This window comes from Chiloscyllium punctatum, chromosome 2, assembly GCF_047496795.1.
Source record: "Chiloscyllium punctatum isolate Juve2018m chromosome 2, sChiPun1.3, whole genome shotgun sequence".
Taxonomy (NCBI): Eukaryota; Metazoa; Chordata; class Chondrichthyes; order Orectolobiformes; family Hemiscylliidae; genus Chiloscyllium; species Chiloscyllium punctatum.
This window is the reverse complement of record NC_092740.1, coordinates 96,153,109-96,172,998: the sequence shown is the minus strand read 5'-3', so window position 1 is coordinate 96,172,998 and position 19,890 is coordinate 96,153,109. Positions and strand designations below refer to the sequence as shown.

Sequence of the window (19,890 nt, the reverse complement as noted above, 5' to 3'; positions counted from 1 at the left end):
TGCAAATATAATATTCCAGGCTGTGTTGTAATATAACAGTTTGGAGTTTTTGACGAATAATATAACAATGTCCATTTCTGGGGGAGGAAAGGTATATGATACTTTTTAGCTCGTTTAATTAAACTTGACATGTTATATTCTCAAAGAAATGATCTTTCTATCAGTTTGCAAAGTAGCAGTCAGCGAGCCTTCTACCACGTGCTCCATGCTCGGGGTGGGGGGAAGCCCACAACAAGTCTTTGCTTCCAGACGCGGGGATGTCTTGGTGGCTTGTCTTCCGCCGACTTCGTTCAAGTGGTCGCCATCTACTCAAGCAGTACAGAATTACAATAAAAGACATATTGCTTCAGTTAGTGTTATTGATATCGAAAGCAGAGAGGGGAACTTCTGTCCCCCATGTGGCAGTAACTCGGTATCTTCTCTGTCAATCTCCCGCTGAACTGTTGCTACAAAAACCTTCCCATTTGGCCATTGAGTCCACGCCTCTGCAACTGGGAAACATTCTGTGACATATTAAAACTGCTGTTCGTTTTTACTAGCAGTAAGATGTTTAAAGTTACTTTAATGAAATGTCACAAAATCTATTAACCTGACTTGGAACCGACTGTGCAAAATTATACTGCCAAATTAAAAGCAAGAAAATCTATTTTTTTTCAGCAAACTGAGTTAGTGCAAATGGAACAGACGCATTTCATTAGGATTAGAATATTTTTTTCCCATTGTCTTCCATCTCTGTCTCCTCGTTCTCTTGGAAGGATGCAATTTAAATAACCCAAAACATTTTCTGACATGTTTGGAACATTCTCAGCTTCGAGGATGAAAAGACTTCTCCATAACTAAATTAATAATGCAAAAAATATGAAGTAGTAATAACTGTTTACTTTTCAACAAGATATAATCATCTCCACAAGTAAAATAGGTTTATGACTGCTTTGTCCTAATTCTATTCACTGTATTGTTTTGAACAAAGTTGGCATTATTGATCGGTAATCAGCAGAGACCAAGTTTGCAAAGCGACTGAAGCCTGTGATGATGTAATATTTCAAACACCGTGCAACTAACAGGACAAAAATCATCACCAAAGGCTGTTCTGCAATTCGCCCAACTTGCTTTTTTTTGCACGTGGGTATAAACCAATCTTTACCTTGTTTGACACAAAATGAGCAACCGAACATGCATTTTCAAGCTGAAACCTTTCCTGGTTGTGTCTAATTCCCTTATCATCCCTCCGCACAAATGCACACACATTCTATTTGACGTGTTTCTTGTAGCCTTTTTTTACATGGTTCTGTCTTTCACTCAACCTTCTGTCTTGGCGTCTAATTATCTCTGACACTGTTTTCTGCCCTTCGCATATTGTTATTCGGTGTCTCGTTCTCTTCCTGTATCCCCTTTTCTCACCACATTCTTTTTGCCTCTTTTTATCGCATTGTGGCACATCTTTTTCTCCTTCTTGCTACCATTGTCTTGAATCTTGCATCCTCATCCCATTCACTCTTAGTCATCTCTTCTCGCCTCGCGTTGCTGCTCTTAAATCAATATTATAAATTATTACAAAATAAAATGATAAAAACCTTTAACTTCAAAAGGACTGAAATACCTTTGTTGAAATCTACCACAGCACGATGACAATTCATACCTAATACAACTTCGGGAATTGGGAAGATCACTTTGCATTTGATTGAGGTGGATCACAAACAATTTCTTTTGGCTAACATTTTTGGGGAATGAGGAGAAGTTAATTAAATAGCTGTCTCGTGTAAATGTGCTGATGTAAAGAATGTAGTTGCTTAATTTCATGTCGGAGTGCAGTTGTTTTGCCATTCAGTTTGGTACCATTTATTTTCTCCTCACACAATTGTTTCGCATAATTGGTGTAATGGATAAATCTGCCCTGTTTTAGTTGTCAGGGTTTTGGAGAACTGCGTATGGATTTCACAGCAATTGGATACGTAGTTGCTCATGATTTGTGCTTTGATGGTTGTTTACACAGCTCTGATAGCATGCTAGTTTCGTTTAGATTTAAGTTTAGTTTATTGTGCGGGGGGGGGGGGGAGGTGAGAGCAGGGTGATCACGTGACGGTGACAGGTCCTGCCTATTGAGAGCAGACCACCCACCTCGCGGATCGCGCTGCTTAATAGAAACAGGCATGTAATTGTGAGACCTTCCAGCACACAGCAGAATGACTGCAACCTAGCAGGATTATTACACTCCCTGTTCCTTTAAAATCACTTCTTAAAACTTAGGAAAAAATAACATCGTGTAGCTCCCGAAATTAAAACGCAAAGCAAGACGAGTCCGGTCACACAGGGGAGCCTCGAGGAAGATGGTGAGTGAAATTACCTTTGATGAAAAAAGAGGCTGCAGAGCGCTTGGGGTGAACTCTTGGCAGATAGCATGGACTTGTGTTACTGATATGGTTAATTCAGCACTGCTGTTGGAGCTAATAGTGGGATTATTATTGTTGGGTGGCATAACAGCATTGATATTAATCTGAGGTGATTTTGTTTTCTCACTGTATTCCGAATACTCAGTTAGGCTTGGTTGGTTTCTGAACAGGCGGGGTAGTTGATGGAAACGCTGACAGAGCTGGGGGTCCTTAGGATCCCTGTAACCCATTTTCACGCTCCGAGGGGTCGCCCCCAGCTTCCGTTCAGTGCAATTCCAGTAGAGACCCACCTCTGGGACAAAAAATAAACCTTTGATTACAGCTGTCTCCTAGTTTGAAAAAAGACATCTAGATTTTCTTCAATTGTACCTCTTTAAGCGATGTGGTGTGCCGTAAGACTGCTGTTTCATTAACCTTTTTTCCGATTTATACAATGTCCGGGAATATTGTACCAGTTTTCTTGCTTTACGTCAAACTTATTTAACATTTTAATGGTATTTAAAATCAAACCAGGTTAGTCCGTCAATAAAAGCGATGCAGACATGGAGGGATACACTGAAGTGAATCTTCACAGATGTAAAGCATTCATAAAAGAATTTATTTCTGATCAAAGGCGACAATACAAAGTGAAACCAGATCATTATATTTAAAGCGTGACCCTTTACAAAAAAAATCTTCAACCACAATCGCAGTGTGTAAAGAAATGTCTTAATCTTTCTCATTTTCACTTAAAGAGTTCCCCCCATAGACATCAGCATCATTTCCACCCCCCCCCCCCCCCCATTTTTGCTCGTAATGGTCCTATTGAGTGATGTAGGCGTGAGGTGTAAACCGGATTAGCAGAGTCAAAGGGTGAGCACAATGAAGCGGAATTGTTTTACTTCCTTTCATTTCTCACGCCTATATATCTAATAAATTTGCTGCTACAGCGGTAGGTCAAAGGATCGTGTCGCCAATCGTGTCCGACAAGACGTGGTGCTAGGTTGTCAAATGAATGGCCTTTGAAATGATTAAACTTACTCAACAGCAGAATTTGTGCCTATGTTTGTCAGTGTGTGTATGCCCATGTGTTGTCCCACTAATTCGGTGTCCATGCTCTGGGCAGCATGCGATCCACTTCTCTTTTTCAGCTCGATCAGGGGTAATTAGTTGCATTATTTTGACAGATTTTGTGAGTAGTGCATTTACCCCCATCGTGTGTGGGAAAAGCGTGTGTGTGGGGGGTGGGGGGGGGCGGTAGGTGAATTGCGGGAGTGGGTGTTGGTGGTGGGAGCTTGACTGATTGAAATGAGTTACAAGAAAAGCTACTGTGCAGTGTTTTGAAGATTACAGCTCATTGGAGGACAATATCTACTTCAGATGAAAACCTCTGTCAACTGAAAACAGTGCAAAGAAAAAAATGAGCAATTTTTTTTACAATCTGATCAATCTTTATTAATTAGAACGAACAAAAACTGAATTGAAAATCCCACTCTCGGATGAGTCAAAGTGATCTGTAATGCTCATCACTGTTTCAGGAATAAAACCAATGTATGAGAAAATTATATAGAACTAAACAAATTGTATCCGTTGAAGATAGTACTCGTTGTTAAATCAGAAGACCCAAATAATCTTTTGGCGCGAGTTTGGAAATGATGTGGAAAATTCCAATTCACATCTTTATTGGAATTGAAAATAGGATGAATGACCCATGTCAATCATTGAGTGATTTATAGTGGGCTTACACTTTTTTTATTTCGTTGGCGCCAGAGTTGCTTAGAAATGGGTGGTGTCTTTATGTCCTAGATTTAAACTGTTGGATTTGGAAGAGCCTATTGGGAGATGCGTTGCGCACAATGCATACCTGCTGACAATGCCTGTTTAATGGGAGTTAGAAATGGAAATCCTTCAAAATCAATACAATGATGACGGCACGGATAGAGAAACGGAAAGCCATGCAATATGTAAGAATGGCTGAATAGTCTGAAAAGAAATAAATGATATTTCACAAAATTCACCGATTTACCTAAATATACATTATTGATTAGGTTATTAAAACTTGTAGCTCAGATACATTAAACTGTTTAAAAAGATGTATCCTTATTGAAAGTTTAATTAGCAAAATGTTTGAAAGATTGTCAAACAATTCAGTATTTAGGCTTTATATATCCATCCCGTCTAACCATAATGGTAAATTAAAAATAACTGAAGTTAACAGTTCAGATAATGTAAAATGTAAGTATCCTATTAATGCTTGAATGGGTGGTTAGTACAGAAATCTTGTTAATAAAGGCCATTACAGAAAGGGAAGGGTCAAACACAGGAAAGTCACACTAACTTGTTAGCTGTGTTCTGCAGAACCCAATTGACAATAAAATTGATTAAATCCATTTGGAAAAAAAAAGCGATTCTGACCACAATGAGGAGACCTTTAGTGATTTGTTGAAGTTAACCCAACCGGGCGTCGAGCGTCGTTTACATGAGCAAGGCATGCATATTAAAGACAACAATGCTTCCAAATGTAAATAAGGCTAGATTGATTACGAACAACATTATCGCGTCGGAATGGAACACTCGCATGCATTAGCAATGAGGCAAATTGAGGGCATCCATAGCTGACCACCCAAGTTGAGTTTGTGGTCACACTTTTTCTCCAGCCATACAGAAGCAAGGTAATTATATGCCAAAGATACTCCATCCAATCTCTTTGAGTTTAAAGCAATTCACCATGAAACACCGGACTACAATGTATAGTCCTTTTCAAAAAAAAACTTTTAACTAGAACAACAATTTCTAATAAATTTAAGAAAGAACTGTAATTGCGCCTGAAACCCATTTGTCAAAATGGGCCCTGATCACATAGGTCAATTACCTTTTATCATAAACCAACTGTTCTGCATAGCAAAGATATGTACACCAATGGTAAGTTTGTAAATAGGTGGTGAAAATAAGATTCTTCTCAGCAACCGTTAACAACCTCACAGGCCGGACTTCCCGTTCAGATAATTTTCTAATGTTAAGATGACAAATGCATATCTCTTTTATGTCAATGATGTTATCTCAGCTTCAATCAATATGAATTTTCTAGCTAATGTTATTAAGCTTTAAACAGACTGAAGCTTAATGATACAGATCACCAAATATGATATTCTTTCCTTCACAGTTCCGATATAAGAAGATATATTTTGCACATGGATTAAAATTCGCAGAAAAAAATATGACATCCGGTTGAAAGGATCGTGTTCCTTTAAATTTTCGTGGTGCTATTAAATGTGGAAAAATATCAATTAAGATGTGTTGATATTTACTCTGATTAAGTTGAAACTGAATATTACTTCTTTTCATTCTTCATTTTGGGACGATATTTAAAAATGTTACTCTAACGTGATAATAAGACTGTAATACACACAACATAATAGATTATTATGTGTACATATCTAGAAAATATAGAACCCATTTTGAACAGAAACAGATTTATGAAAGTAAATGCCAATTCCAAACTTAGATTGTGTTTCCATCAACTAATCAATTGTCAGTGTGGTTCCTTGCAGTACCGATTGTGGTCCCTGAGGGGCGTAGCATAAAATGTGATCGCGGAGAGATCCATTACAAAGTTCGGTGAACGACATCACATTGTATTGTAGATAGCGTAGTCGCCATAGGAAAAGTGTATGCATGTGTTTGCATATCATTTTTTTCATAATTGGAACCATATTTGTTTATCCTGCCGTAATACCAACTGTAATTTTAATCCACGATGATACAATCTTTACCACATAGCTGTAGAACTGATTTAAGTTCAGCCCAAGTATATTGAAATGGACAATTATTAAATAATTTATAGGTAGTTGATCTCGTTTAAAATGACTACATTGAATAAGTAACATTGATACGTACTGTTAGTTTTTATTAAAAATAGTCCTCAATGGTTTTTTACATTTCCCAAAACATGTTTATGAATTCGGAAATCCAACAATGATCGGAATTAAGTTGTTTTATATACAGTAAAATGCGAAACGTGGAACATTCGTCTTATAATGGAATCGATTTATCGTCAATATCGAATTAAATTATGTTTTATCATAGAAAGTATGGTCAATTAATGATAATCAGTGTTTGTAAATAATGAATTTAGAAACTGCAAATTTTGCGGTTGTTAAATTTCTCCTTTGGTGTTTATGTAAAGTTCCACTTTCCTTTGATTTCATCTGAAAATGTTGAAAGCGCGGAATAAAGAATTCCACGCGCCCACCTGGTTCACCGTTTGCATTACCTACAGGCTCATCATTCAGGTCCTACACTCCAAGTGATTCCTGGTTACCGTGATTATGCAATGTTATTCCCAACCAAACTTCAATTTGTTTAATGTGCTGTGGTCTCACGTAACATTCTGCGCTCGATAACATTATACATCTCAACGAGCCCAGCTCAAGGCCTTGAAATACTGTCTAATTGTGACTCTTGAAATTCGTCCTTAACTGGACTACGTCTTCTCAAACTTCCATCCGGAGAACCGGTAATTGGTCCAGTATTGGGTGACGACGAATGGGCAGATCTCGTTAGGAATGCCGGGTTGCCACAAATTCTTTACACACTAGCGCACATGAAGATGAAATTCGTCTTAGCAGGTTTCCTTCTCCAGTCGCCTCCTTCCTTTCCTGAAATTAACAGAAGTCTGTTAATTAGCCATGCAAATCACATTGATCCTGATGGAGTTTGACAGGACCACTGAGGGTTTTGTTTTCTTCCTGTGCTACTACTGCAATACAACCATTCCCACATTGTTGCATCGCGTCGCCCTGGGTACGTCGGTCACATGACACCCAGTGAAACTCCACTATCTCTCAATGAATAAACTGAAAATGTGTGTGTGGTTTGTGCGGGGGCGCCTGGAAGGGATGTGGTCGATTTTTATGATTAAACATCAGCGATAACCTTATTTGCATCTGAAATCCTCGTGGTTACAAACAAAAACGTCTGACTGAATTTTGCAAACTTCATTTTTACCGTCAGATAACTTTCCCATATACTCCGGGTGATGTTTCAATAAAAAGTCTACTTTGTTTTTTAATTCCTGTGAGTTGAGAAAGAACCGGTATTAAGATTTCTAGCGAATACACGCACAGAAAAAATCTTGACACGTCCCACTGCACGATGTCAAGACACGTCCCAGGCACTGTCATTATTTGTGCAAGCTGGTAATTCAACTGAGACCTCCCAGTATTTGTTACAACTTGAGGCCAAGATGCCGCTAAAGGATTTTCATTTAAAAACAAGAAGCAAGTGCCTCGAAAAAGTTCAGTCTCCTCGCGAGAATCGGCCCCCGGTGTGATCTTCAGAAATTCCGGTGTATCGCTATAGATATGAAAAAACAATCCTAGGACCGTAACTTTAAACATAAACTCTTGTTTTTTTAACCGAATGCGTGCGAAGAGAGGGAGACGGGAGAGCAAAGCTATGATTTCTTTCAGGCGAACTACGGCTCCCCTGAAGTGGGATGGATGCATTCACAGTCTGGGTGGTCTCTCTACTTTGGTGAGCTGTTGCTAAGCAGCTAATAATAGTCGTGTTTGCTGAGTAATTTCTGCCTTCCCCAGCCAATCAGAGCCAGGCAATACAAGCCTTCTCCCAGCCATCTGACGGTCCTGGAGGCGGGTTTTTGCTTTCCTTCCCCCCTAAATGGAGAGAGAGGCTTTTTTTCTATTGAATCAAGGCTCTCAGAGTTCCAGGGCCTGGTGCACAGAATGGTTCAAGCGAGTGATCGGTACGGGTAAACTTCCGAGTCTCTGGAAGAAGGTGAACGCTTTCAGGTTCCCCTCTCCGTCTCTTTTAAAACGCGCAGTTCCCCGTGAATGTAGAAGGTCGTCAGGATCCCCCAGATCGCGAAATGTGGGAATGGAAGGCGCAAACTTTGACTCGCCATCGCTACGAGGAGTATGAAGTTTGCCAGACGGAGTCTACTTTGCTGAGGATTAAAGTGGCCCTTTGGTGGAAGCTCAGACGGTGTGTTAAGATACTATCCCAGTCCCATCCGCAACATGGCCTCGGCTGTTAACACTGCGGAGCGCCGAAGGACAGAGCAGGACCATGTTCAGGAAAACAGGAGAAAAAGAAGGAGAAACCTGCGGCATCCGACAGCGGTTTTAGATTATCTGGAACGGCCGAGCTATTGCGATGCTGCCTTTGCGTTGGATCAGATCTCAAAGGTGCATTTCCAGTTTATAAAACCTTGCCTATTTTGTGCATCGGGGGCCTTTTGTGCTCCCCATTATTATGCTTAAGCGGTGGAGTGGGACTTGAACGCAGCCGGAACATTCTTTTTTATCCGTGTTATCACCGAATCTCCAAAAAAAGTGAAAGCATTAAGCGAGAGTAAACAAAGCTGTGTTCTCAGAACGGTGTTTCCAGAGCTGCTGTAGCACTAGTAGCACGGAACATCGATACACTTGGATGTGTGTGTGTGTGTGTGTGTGTGTTTTGGTTGGGGGGGGGTGGAATTTGTCTCTTTACACGCCATTTTTTGTATATAAATACTTGAAACACAAGAGGATCCCGGATTACCTCTCTTTTAAAAGAACACATGACACAGACTGTGCGTTTAAGTTTTAAAGCACAAGAAAAGCGAAACATTCTTTAAGTGATGGTATCTGCTGGAGTAGGGTTCTAAACTGAAATCCATGTGGCTGCCCTCTTCCGTTCGCAAATATTGTCGAAAGTCTCAGATGGCTGCTTCACTTCCTAATTCAGATCACAGCGTCCTGATACTGCTATGGAAATGAATTACTCTAGCTTATGATGTTACAGCAAAGCAACCACGTGGATGTACTATTTGCTACCATATTCCATTAAATGTTGACCCTACAAATGTGGGTGTTATATTTATTATGCTAATTGGGGAAACTTAACACATTGATCGGATTGGGGTTTAAAACACACCCCCCCCCCCAACAAAAAAAAAGTGTGGGTATGTTTTATCCACCTTACTTCATTTTCAAAAAAGCAACCCATGAGCAGCAATTAATCCTTCTGCAACGTCCGTGTTTCACTCATGACTGTCTCCTGTCAGCCCTGTAGGTGGATTGCAATGATATTTCCCTCGGCAGATGGATGACAGTCGCTGTAGACATTTGCCGTCCCCTTTTGTAACATCATACTTTGAGTCAGTGTGTGTTTTGAATATGAAAGACATACCGAATTGTGGGTAAACTGGTAATATAAAAGTTTACTTTACAACAGAAACACTATCGGTGACTGGAAATGCCCAATGAGAAGAAGTGCTGTCTCTTTAAGGATGTGATTGTTCGCTGTGTTCTCTCCTCAAGTATCTCTTCTGGTCTTTATTTCAGGGAAAGGCTACTGGGCGGAAGGCACCGCTGTGGCTTCGAGCTAAGTTTCAAAAACTGTTCTTTAAACTGGGCTGTTACATTCAAAAGAACTGCGGAAAGTTCTTCGTTGTCGGCCTCCTGATATTCGGGGCTTTCGCAGTGGGATTAAGGGCTGCTAATCTGGAAACCGATGTCGAGGAGCTGTGGGTGGAAGGTAAGGGGCAAACTTTCCCGCGATTTTTAGTCACAGAATCAAGCTTCAAAATAAACAATAAATGTGCTTTTAAAAAAAAGGAGGGGGGGTCTGAAGAAACATCATACCAAAATGGGATTGTTTATTGTATAGTTGTTTGGCCAAGGGCCAAGGAAAAATTACAAAGAACTCGTTGTAATGCATAATGATAAATTTCTACATTTGCGTAAACCTTGCTGGGTCTGGTGTTAGGGGGTGATGGTAGTGATTTGTGGCGTATTATTTCGGGGAGGAGGGGGTATTGAAAGGTTTTTTTTGTGGAGTCGAGCTTGTCAAAGCCGCCATTTTGTGAGTGCCCCCAGCAGCAGAATGTGATCAGTGCAGCTCTCTGTGACTGAGGGGGTGTGTGTGTGTGTGGTCCTGTTTTGGACAGCTTTCAACTTTCAAAAAAACATTTGTCTCAGGCAAAATGTGAAGTCGTACAGACTGGAACGCATGTTTGCAAAGTAGATTAATGTAACCTAGCGGGTGGTGACGTATGTTTAATATAATTGCAGTTAGTATTGCATTAAAAAAGTTTTCTGTAAATCGTGTTTTTATTCTGTGGGAGGAAACTAAGTTCAATTAAGAAAGATTTTGTGAGGTTTGATGTGCATTCTAGTAGTCAAAAACAATGGGGCGAAAATGGTGAATTGTTAATTGATGCATGAGCAGTTCACGATCTGAGATGCATTTAGTGAGCTTTTAGTACTGCAAATGAACAGTTTTTATTGTTTGAAAGGGAGAAGTGAAAACTTTTTTTGTCTCAATGCCTTGAAATATTTCTCTGGGTAATTTCTGAAGTACATTGTGAAGCTTATGATTATTTTGTTGTGTTGGGAAAATTATTTGTTCTTTAAAATTACTTAACCATTTGTATCAAATTAAGCTTATCAATTTGTGGAAGTGTTTTCATGTTTCTTACTTGTATTGATAAAATCTAATTAATCTATAAAAGTTAATAATGATTAACTTTGCTTCTTCAAATGAAAATTTCAACATTTTTTGTTACTATCCTGATATGTTGTCCTTATTTGTATTTATTTGAGTTTTTGTATTGCTGCTTTTTTAAAAATGATTTTGTGTTTTCAATTGCTTCATATACTGCTTTGTCCTTCTGTCTATTCTCCCCCTCCCTAATGGTTGACAGCAGCAGGAATCGTGTGTAGCTGTGTGTGTTCTCAGTGGAGTGTGTAACACTTTGGTCTTGAACATGGGCTTTGCAGAAATAAATTAAATGAGCAGCAGTTGCACATTTCTGTGGTTAAGTATATAAACAGAAGGGATTGCACAGTGAGGAGCTGAACAGAAAGTAGTAGTGCATTAGTGAGGTCAGGAGGGGCATCTTTATCGTGACCTGTTTACTTGGTTTGTAAAGGTTTGACAGTCTGCATGATTGGGGTAATCATAACTAATGACAGTTTGGCAATCGTGCTTTTGTTTATCCCATAAATTGTCTATCCAAAAGAATTTTGAAGCATTTAGTTTTATCTTTTGCAGAAAAAATATTGATTTGATACCAGACACTAGTGAAATACAGAGGCATGGAAAAGCACAGCCAATAGGCAGCATCCGAGGAGCAGGAGAATTGACGTTTCAGGCATAAGCCCTTCATCAAGATCGAAATGTCGATTCTCCTGCTCCTTGGGTGCTGCCTGACCTGTTGTGCTTTTCCAGCACCACACTCTAAACTCTGATCTCCAGCATCTGCAGTCCTCACTTCCTACTAGTGAAATAAAGTAAATATGCCATGCTGACAGGAATGAGTTTCATTTCAAAATTGTATTTTGAAAGTGCAGACACAAAAATTTAACCAATTTCATTGACCACCTGAGGAATACCTATATGTATTTTTAATTACATACTGTTTTCTGACTAATAATGGCTATAGGATATGTGTGAATTTTGAATACATTGAGAAATGTGTACCGTCTCTCCCATTAAGTAAGGATGAATGAAGACAACATTTGCTAGATCAAGTCTTCAGAGATTCCAATTTCTAACAAACCTAAAAAGATTCACTAACTACAAATACATTCTGTAAATTTCTGGTTTTCTCCTAATAGCTCTTAAAAGTTGCAATATGGTTGTTACAGAAGTGAATAAAGTGTACTTTATTACATAGAACCAAGTCTTTCTATACATAAAATTATAGATTTGGATGTTAAGTGGATCTATAACCAAACTATTTACATGAATCCAAAATTCATTGCTTGTAATTATGTTAAAAGACGCATACCATACTGTCTTACTGTCCTATTTTATTCATTTAGCATTCTGCACCTCCACTATTATTTAGCACTTCAGTAAGTAATGTAATTATTTCTTTGCTTCTCAATTTATTCACCAGCAGGCACACTTGAGCAATTGAGGATGATTACCAGCCAAAATTTGACTACTACTTCTAGTATGATTGGCAGGTGCTTTTGAGGAAAAAATCTGAGGTAGATATCATTTGCCATTCAAGTGATTGCAGTTATTAGGCTTCAAGAGATATTTTTTCACAATCATAAAGATATTTTCTTTTGCAGTTGGTCTTCCTATTAGTCAATTTATAAAAACAATAATTAGGCAGACTAGACCATCACTAAGTTTACATACGGTATTTGGCACCATTAATGTCTTCCTAGCACAAGTTACAGCTTATTCAGATCATGTATCCAATTGAAGTAGTCAGTGCCAACTGCCTTGTTATTCAACAAAAGGACCAAAACTATTGGTCAGTGTTTGGTTAATACACCAATTTTCAAAGTCTTCTTGGAAAATAAGAATCTCATTGTTAAGATAAAATGAGTTTCTTATATTCTGCCACTGGGTAGTAAGCCACACCATATCATTTTGCATTGAAAAGAAGCAAACAAATATATTTCGTTCTGAAAAAAACATAATGGATTCCGAATATAACTAATATTAAAACAAAATTTCAACTTCGATCAATAAGGTTAACAAGATCAGAAGTTTTTGAAGTTACTCAACATTTAATGACTTACTATTCATTACTCCTGCTGTATACTTAAGTATTTCAGCAATGACAGCACTGTTTGACAACCACTGTTATGAACTAAATAATAAAATGATCTAAGAAGTTCAATACTCACCATGTATGAAAGATTTAAATTTGTAATAAGTTTGTCTACAATTGTAAGTATAAAATAGAGCACTCTGGGAACTGGTTAAAAAAAAACTAAAGGACAAAATGAGACGCTTGACCATCAAAGGTATTCCATCCATAGACCTTAATGTACCATATTTTAAGTACTTTCCTCTCTAGCTGGTTTAATTTTCTGTGTGAATACACTTCAATACTTAAAAACATTCACACCTAGAGTTGCACATTCCTAATAAAAAAACAAAAGAACTGCGGTTGCTGTAAATCAGAAACAAATATGGAAATTGCTGGAAAAGCTCCACACAGATGCTGCCAGATTTGTTTAGCTTTTCCAGCAATTTCTGTTTTGGTTGCATATTCTTAATTCTGTACAAAAAAGGGCTTTGACAATTTAGATATCTGCATTCTAAAATCTTTCTATGCACAATATGGTGCAGCACAATGATGTGGTGGTTAGCACTGCTGCCTCACAATGCCAGGGACCCGGGTTTGATTACACAATCAGGTGACCATCTGTGTGCACTTGTATTCACATATTCTTCCCATGTCTGCATGGGTTTCCTCCAGGTGCTCTGATTTCCTCCCTTAGTCCAAAGATTAGGTGGATTGGCCAAGCTAAAATTATGCAGTGATGACAGGGATGTTCAGGCCAGGTGAATTAACCATGGTAAATATGAGGTTATGGGGAGTGGCGATGGGTCTGAGTGGAATGCTCTTCAGAACATTGGTGCAAACTCAGTGGGCCTAACGATCTCTTTCTACACTGTAGAAAGTCTATGAACTTCGTGGCACTGTGATATAAAGTGCTTTATAGAACTTCCAATTGCATGTGACAAAATACATTATCAGAACAAAAATAAATTAACTTATTGCTACCAAAAATTGAAGTGGGGTAAAATCAAAATTAAACAAAAGGTAATGATTTCATTTCCAGCTTATGCAACTACCATACAAGCAGAACTGTTACATTAGGTGCTTTATGCTAGCAAATACACTCACTATCCAAAATACTGGGGTGTGATCTCATGAACATCTACACCTCTTAATCCACTCAAGTTTACTTTATATAAAAACAAATTACTACAGATGTTGGAATCTGAAACCAAAACAGAAAATGCTGGACAATCTCAGCAGGTCTGGCAGCATCTGTAAGGAGAGAAAAGAGCTGATGTTTCAAGTCTAACTGACCCTTTGTCAAAGCTTTGACAAAGGGTCAGTTAGACTCAAAACATCAGCTCTTCTCTCTCCTTACAGATGCTGCCAGACCTGCTGAGTTTAGTTTAGAAGTTGAATTGAGCTGTCCCAGTAGATATAAGTAAGTTCTGTGGATCATAATGAACTTGAAAGCAATTCATGTCAGTTCATATTGGGTAACTGTATCTTTTGATCACTTCAGTGTCTATATACTCTTACGGCCTTCAGTTATTGTGCTCTCTCATCCAGGTATTCATCTTTTTTCTTGTTTTCACTTTCACATATCTAATATGTCCTGGATGATGGTAGTGAAATAGTGTAATTGTGTGATGAACATTGTGTTTCATTATTTTAATGAACTATATCACATCCAGCTCAAACTTGTCAAACAAAACGGAGTTCCAACAAATTTCATAATCTAAAGCTGTAAATTTTCTTTCTGTAGGTATGGTTCCCAAACTTCAAATTACAGATCTGTAAATGGTAGAAAGAATTGTTTTGAATATTCATCATATTCCATAAGATATAAATTGGCAAGAGAATTGTCTATTATTCTATATTCAACCTAAATAATGTACTGTGACATCATCATAGTAATATGGTAAATGTATATTAGGTTTCAGTTTTCTCAAATACACATTCCTCTTATTTGATATATCAGACTCCTAATGCAAAATAAATCATCTTGGAAAGTTTTGTAATGTGAAAGATACTACAAAAGCTGTTATTACAATATGGTATTGAACAATGTGCAGTTGTGTAGCGACTGCTCAATACTTCTTTCCATTTTCCCCCAATAATTCACAATTCATGAGTTTTGCATTAATGATTTCTGTTGTGATTTCAAAGGTTTATTTTACTACATTTCCAGTTCTGCAGGAGTGACCTCAGTGCAAAACTCCTTCAGCCCAGAGACTCTTTGGTTGAAGTAATGGCCCACACTTCAGTAAACCTTCAATGACAGAGTTCTAAAAATTATATCCTAGCCATGTGAAATGTTGTCTTAAAAAAGTTGTTTATTCTCATTTAAAATGGTTATTAACCATTTCAGTAATTACTAGAATAAACAATGCACACTCTGAAAAAAATAACTCACCATCCTCACCATTAGATGTTCATGTAGAAGAATTGATTATAATCAAAGTATGGCACAAAAAAGGCCGCTTAGTCCAGCCATATCAGCATTCATGCATTCTTGTGCTTCCTCCCTTTTTTTTCTCATCTGTATAAGTCATCAGAAACCTCTAATCCTTTTCTCCCTGATATGATTGCCAATCTTTATCTTAAATGTACCTTTGTTGCAGTTTCAACCCCTCTACAGCAGTAAGTTCAAACTCTGACCACTCTTTGAGTAAAGATGTTTCTTCTGAATTTCCCATTTGTTCTCAATTTAGTCATATTTTTCCACTGAACCATTTCTGTTTCTCCAAAGATTTGATTGGGAATCTTCTTTTCTTTGTTTTCAACTTAGCAATGACACTTCTGCTGTATTACCTGTTTGTGATTAAAATGTTCTAAAATGCAATGTTAATTGGTGCATTTATCATGACCAATCAGAGTCTGCTTGTCAACCAATCAACATTTTCATTTCCTTTTCCTCTACTTTGGTAATTGTTGTGAATTGTCCTGATGAGCTCAAGGTGAAAAACTACAACACAATGTTTCTTTTTTCAGTGAAACTGTAACATTTTCAGTAATTAGTATTAGTAATTTTTATTTTGGGTTCAAGATTAAAACAGCAACTTTAGTATCTTCTTGAAGTGTGGATGCATCATTGTCCATTAACTTACAGCCAGGTCACCAGTGCTTTGCCCAAAGGCAGGTCATTGACTCTTTACCTGCTGATTTTTTTTTAACAGAGAGAGTGTTTGTGTGTGTAATGAACTTCCTAAGGAAATAATGGATGTGAGTATAACTATAACGTTTAAAAAACATTTGAATAAGTACATGGATAGAATAAGGTTTGGAGAGATATGGGCCAGGAACAGGTAGGTTGGACTAGTTTAGTTTGGGATTATGGTCGGCATGGACTGGTTCGACCAAAAGGTAAAAACAATGACTGCAAATGCTGAAAACCAAATACTGGATTAGTGGTGCTGGAAGATGTCTGTTTCCATTCTGTATAACTCTGTAACTCTATCTTACATCATGGGCCATATCCTTGGCCGTTTGCTTCAGTCTTCCACACTCACTGGTACTGTGAGGTGTTAGATGCGAAATCTACCTCAGCTATGATGGAAATTGAACTTGTACCAATGAACTATTCCGAGCCACATACGAACTATAATGTCAACTGAAACAAATACCAAGACATCGCTTAGCTGGTGGTGAGAAGGGCACTACTTGTGAAATCCTTCATGTACACCCAGACTCTCTGTGCCACTGCATGCTGCCCTTGAAGCAGCTGTGGGCAGGTAGTAACTGTCACACATCTTCTGCTGGAATGTGCCTTTGCAAAGGAAGTTTGGAGAGAGATCCAACAAGAGAGAGTGGTTTTTGTCAGGTTTCAACCTGAACAGCTCCGTGACACAGGACTCTGTGCTATATGGTATGTTCTCTAGGACTCCCACCGAGACAAACATCCCTTGTGGTTGGAGGACCATCAACTCTGAAAGATGCTCTTTGGCCTGCCTAAAACTTGTTATGTCTTCCAGTGCAAGGAGTTGACCTTGACTGAGTGTTACAGACTGGCAGATCACAAAGTCTAGGACTACGTGCTGAGGGATGCTCGAAAGCTTGGGGTAGCTACTGCCAAGGTGTAGTGGAGAAAGACCATTGTCTGAGGTCTTTTGGCCAAAGTACACTGGGGCTCTGTTCAGTTATCAGACCCTCTCAGTGCCTCAAATGTATGTAAATGTAGTCTTCTATAAGTTTGTTTGTTCTAATATGTAAAGTTTTTGTATAAAATCAAGCTGCTTTAATAACTGGATGTATATAAAGTTTTTTTATGAATAAAGTATAACTTTGAAGTTAAAAATCCATAAAGTCAATTGAATTAACACTATCCCGCCTCCCCCCCACCATAAAACTGCAGTGTGAGGTTCAATTTCTGTACTTCACAAGATAGAGTCGAATTGAAATACCCATTCATTCAAAGATCACTTCCAAATGTCAATCTATAAAGTAGATACCTTAAACATTCACGTATAAAATAAATGACTATTACACTGGTGTTATGAATTTTGCATTATTCTAAAATTTAGCTAATTGCAGCTGGGTTTAAGCCTCACAGAAATATCAATTACGTTTTTTTAAAATAAAATTCCTCCTTGATAGTGTGTTATTGTCAAGTAGTACATGTTATGTAATATCTGTTTTAATAAAAAACATCATCTCTGACACACACAAAGTATTTCTTATTGCATTATAGGGCAACATATAGATACAGTGCATGCAGATTTCAAGATTGAGGGTTCTGACCTTCAATCATGTAAAAAAATAGTTTGCATGTTGGACCAGTATTTAAACTGTACATATCAATGCTTGAAGACTAAAATAAGACAGCTTCCAGATGTATGAACTGAGTGATCCATTTGTTTAGATTATGCTCCACAGCTGATGCCTAGATTAGTGCTGGCTGGACGAAGCTATGGGAGATTTGTCTGGTTTCCACGATGCCATGTTTATATTTCATTTGGATTCCTCCTTCAAAGCTGACCTCCCTGTGACCTGCTGATAGACTATGTCCACTAGAATACTAGCTTCGTTTTGGCTGGAACTGATCTTAAATCGAAACATTCAAATGATGTTGTTTTTCTGTTCTGTTTTTATTGTCCTGCTTTGAGATTAATTTTATCCAAATAATTTTGACCTTGCGCTGAGGTTGCTAGTGAAATATGAAATGAATTGGTTAATTATGTCTTGTTAAACTTTGAGAATGCATCATGTCAACAGATTGGCTTACTGTGTGTGTAGATTAAACTGTACAGTCTCTGTTTATGATTTAATTAGATTAGAAAATAGTTTAATGCCATTGTTTATGGAAAGGAGAGCAAAATGGTTGATACTATCATTGTATTTGGTGATGAATTTCCAAATAAAAATATTGCAAAAAGAATAAAGAAATAAATGGCTAATGTGCAGCTTTTAAAATGGTATTGTTAAAAAGCTTTTGGCCCAAGGCTAAGGGATCCTGCCTAAAAATGCCATATGTATTACACAATCAAGCACTGCAATGTAAACAGAATACTGTGCCATGGAAGCAGGGTGGTCTAAACCTCCATCCCTCTTCCCCCACACCCCCTCCCACACTTAAAAATCCTCTCTGCTGTGAAATGACCACAGTAGTTGTAGTGTTATTTCTGTTTTGGCTGCTGAGCCAGGATTTGGAACAGAACTGAGTGAACATTTGAATTATTATTGGCCTGCACTGCCAAAGAACTGCAACTGAATTCAAAATCCAGTAAAATCTGGGTCAGATGCAATTATCTCATTGTTTTAAATAGCTTGTAATACATTTTTAAAAATCAAGATTGTGAAATGTATAGGCATATATATGTATAAAAACAAAATGCTTTTCTTTCTAAATATATACGTAATTTTCAGACATGGATATAGCTCAGTTCTAAGCTCACCAAAACTTCATTGCTTTTAATCTTGGGTGTCCCTTAGTAAAACAAAATTCAATTTGAAATGTAAACATCTTCAAATTGCATTTATATATGTCTTTGTATGATATATTCTTTAACAAATTCTGAAACGTTTTGATAATTAGTGTGAAAGGCTTTCTTCAATATGTGGTAGGTTGCTTTTACCCCCAGGCATTCTAAAGGTAATTGTTACACAGTATCATTGACCAGTCTAAAATGATTTTATTGTTCAACAATGGTTCATTTTGTTCTGTCTGAAGTAATGAGTTTTTTTTCTATCACCTTTTCTGACTAGTTTTATTGTTTTAATACCTGGTATAAGAAGAACAAATGCTGGTCATCTAGAGATCTTGGGAAGAAATGGGTGGATCTAGTGTTTTTTTTCTTTTTTAAAGCTACTGTTTCACATGGCTTGCAAAATATATCTCTTCTTTTTTTGTTTCCCACACCAATTGATTTATCATTTTGCTTGCAAGCAGACTTAGAATGTTAGGGCAGGAACACACTCACTTTTTTCTCGTAACTTTTTTGTTGCAGGCCGAAACCAGTTGACTTGAATAAATTTTTCTGCAGTCTGAATGAAGCCAGCAACGTGGAAAAATCTTGCCATTCAGGGTTGTCTGAATGTACATTTCAACCACACAGTAAGCTGTATTTGTAGGCAGCGGACTGCTAAATACAACCATTTTTCGCAGCAGAGAGTTAGACAGGTGATTAGCATAATTAGCACAGACCAAGCTATACATATGGAAATGCTAAGTGTGTAAATGCCAGCTGCGGTGTAAAATTTATGTCAGGGGGTCGACAGGGCTGTGTGAAAGTATTGTGTTACAGCTGCAGGTCAAAGCCTCCATTGCTTACCCCCTTTCTTTTGATAGTGAATGCGCTAAACAGAAGAGAGGAGAGAAAGAACGAGAAAGAGAAGAGAAGGAATATAACAGATAAGGCTTTAATAAAACATCAACATTGCTGTAAAAGTTTCTATTTTCTGTAGTGGGTTTGATTTTACTTTTTCCTACCTCCAGTGCAAATGTGTATTTGTTGACGTTCGCTATTTCTATGCAGAATGCAG

The 19,890-nt window shown here is 37.9% G+C and overlaps 1 protein-coding gene across 4 annotated transcripts in view; it reads left to right on the top strand.

The window, feature by feature from the left end:
* The first annotated feature begins 2,133 nt into the window (after positions 1-2,133).
* ptch1 (patched 1) overlaps positions 2,134-19,890 on the top strand; it is a 96,477-nt gene continuing 78,720 nt past the window's right edge. For 2 of the 4 annotated variants that reach the window (XR_011962670.1, XM_072586018.1), the window contains exons 1-2: positions 8,408-8,575; positions 9,716-9,908. Coding sequence is in view for 2 of the 4 variants with exons in the window: in XM_072586018.1 (XP_072442119.1) it covers positions 8,408-8,575; positions 9,716-9,908 (361 nt within the window). In the remaining 2 variants the exon portion in view is untranslated. Of the gene's footprint in view, positions 2,331-8,407; positions 8,576-9,216; positions 9,236-9,715; positions 9,909-19,890 lie in introns of those variants that run through there. The other 2 variants (XM_072586028.1, XM_072586039.1) reach the window with 2 other exon arrangements.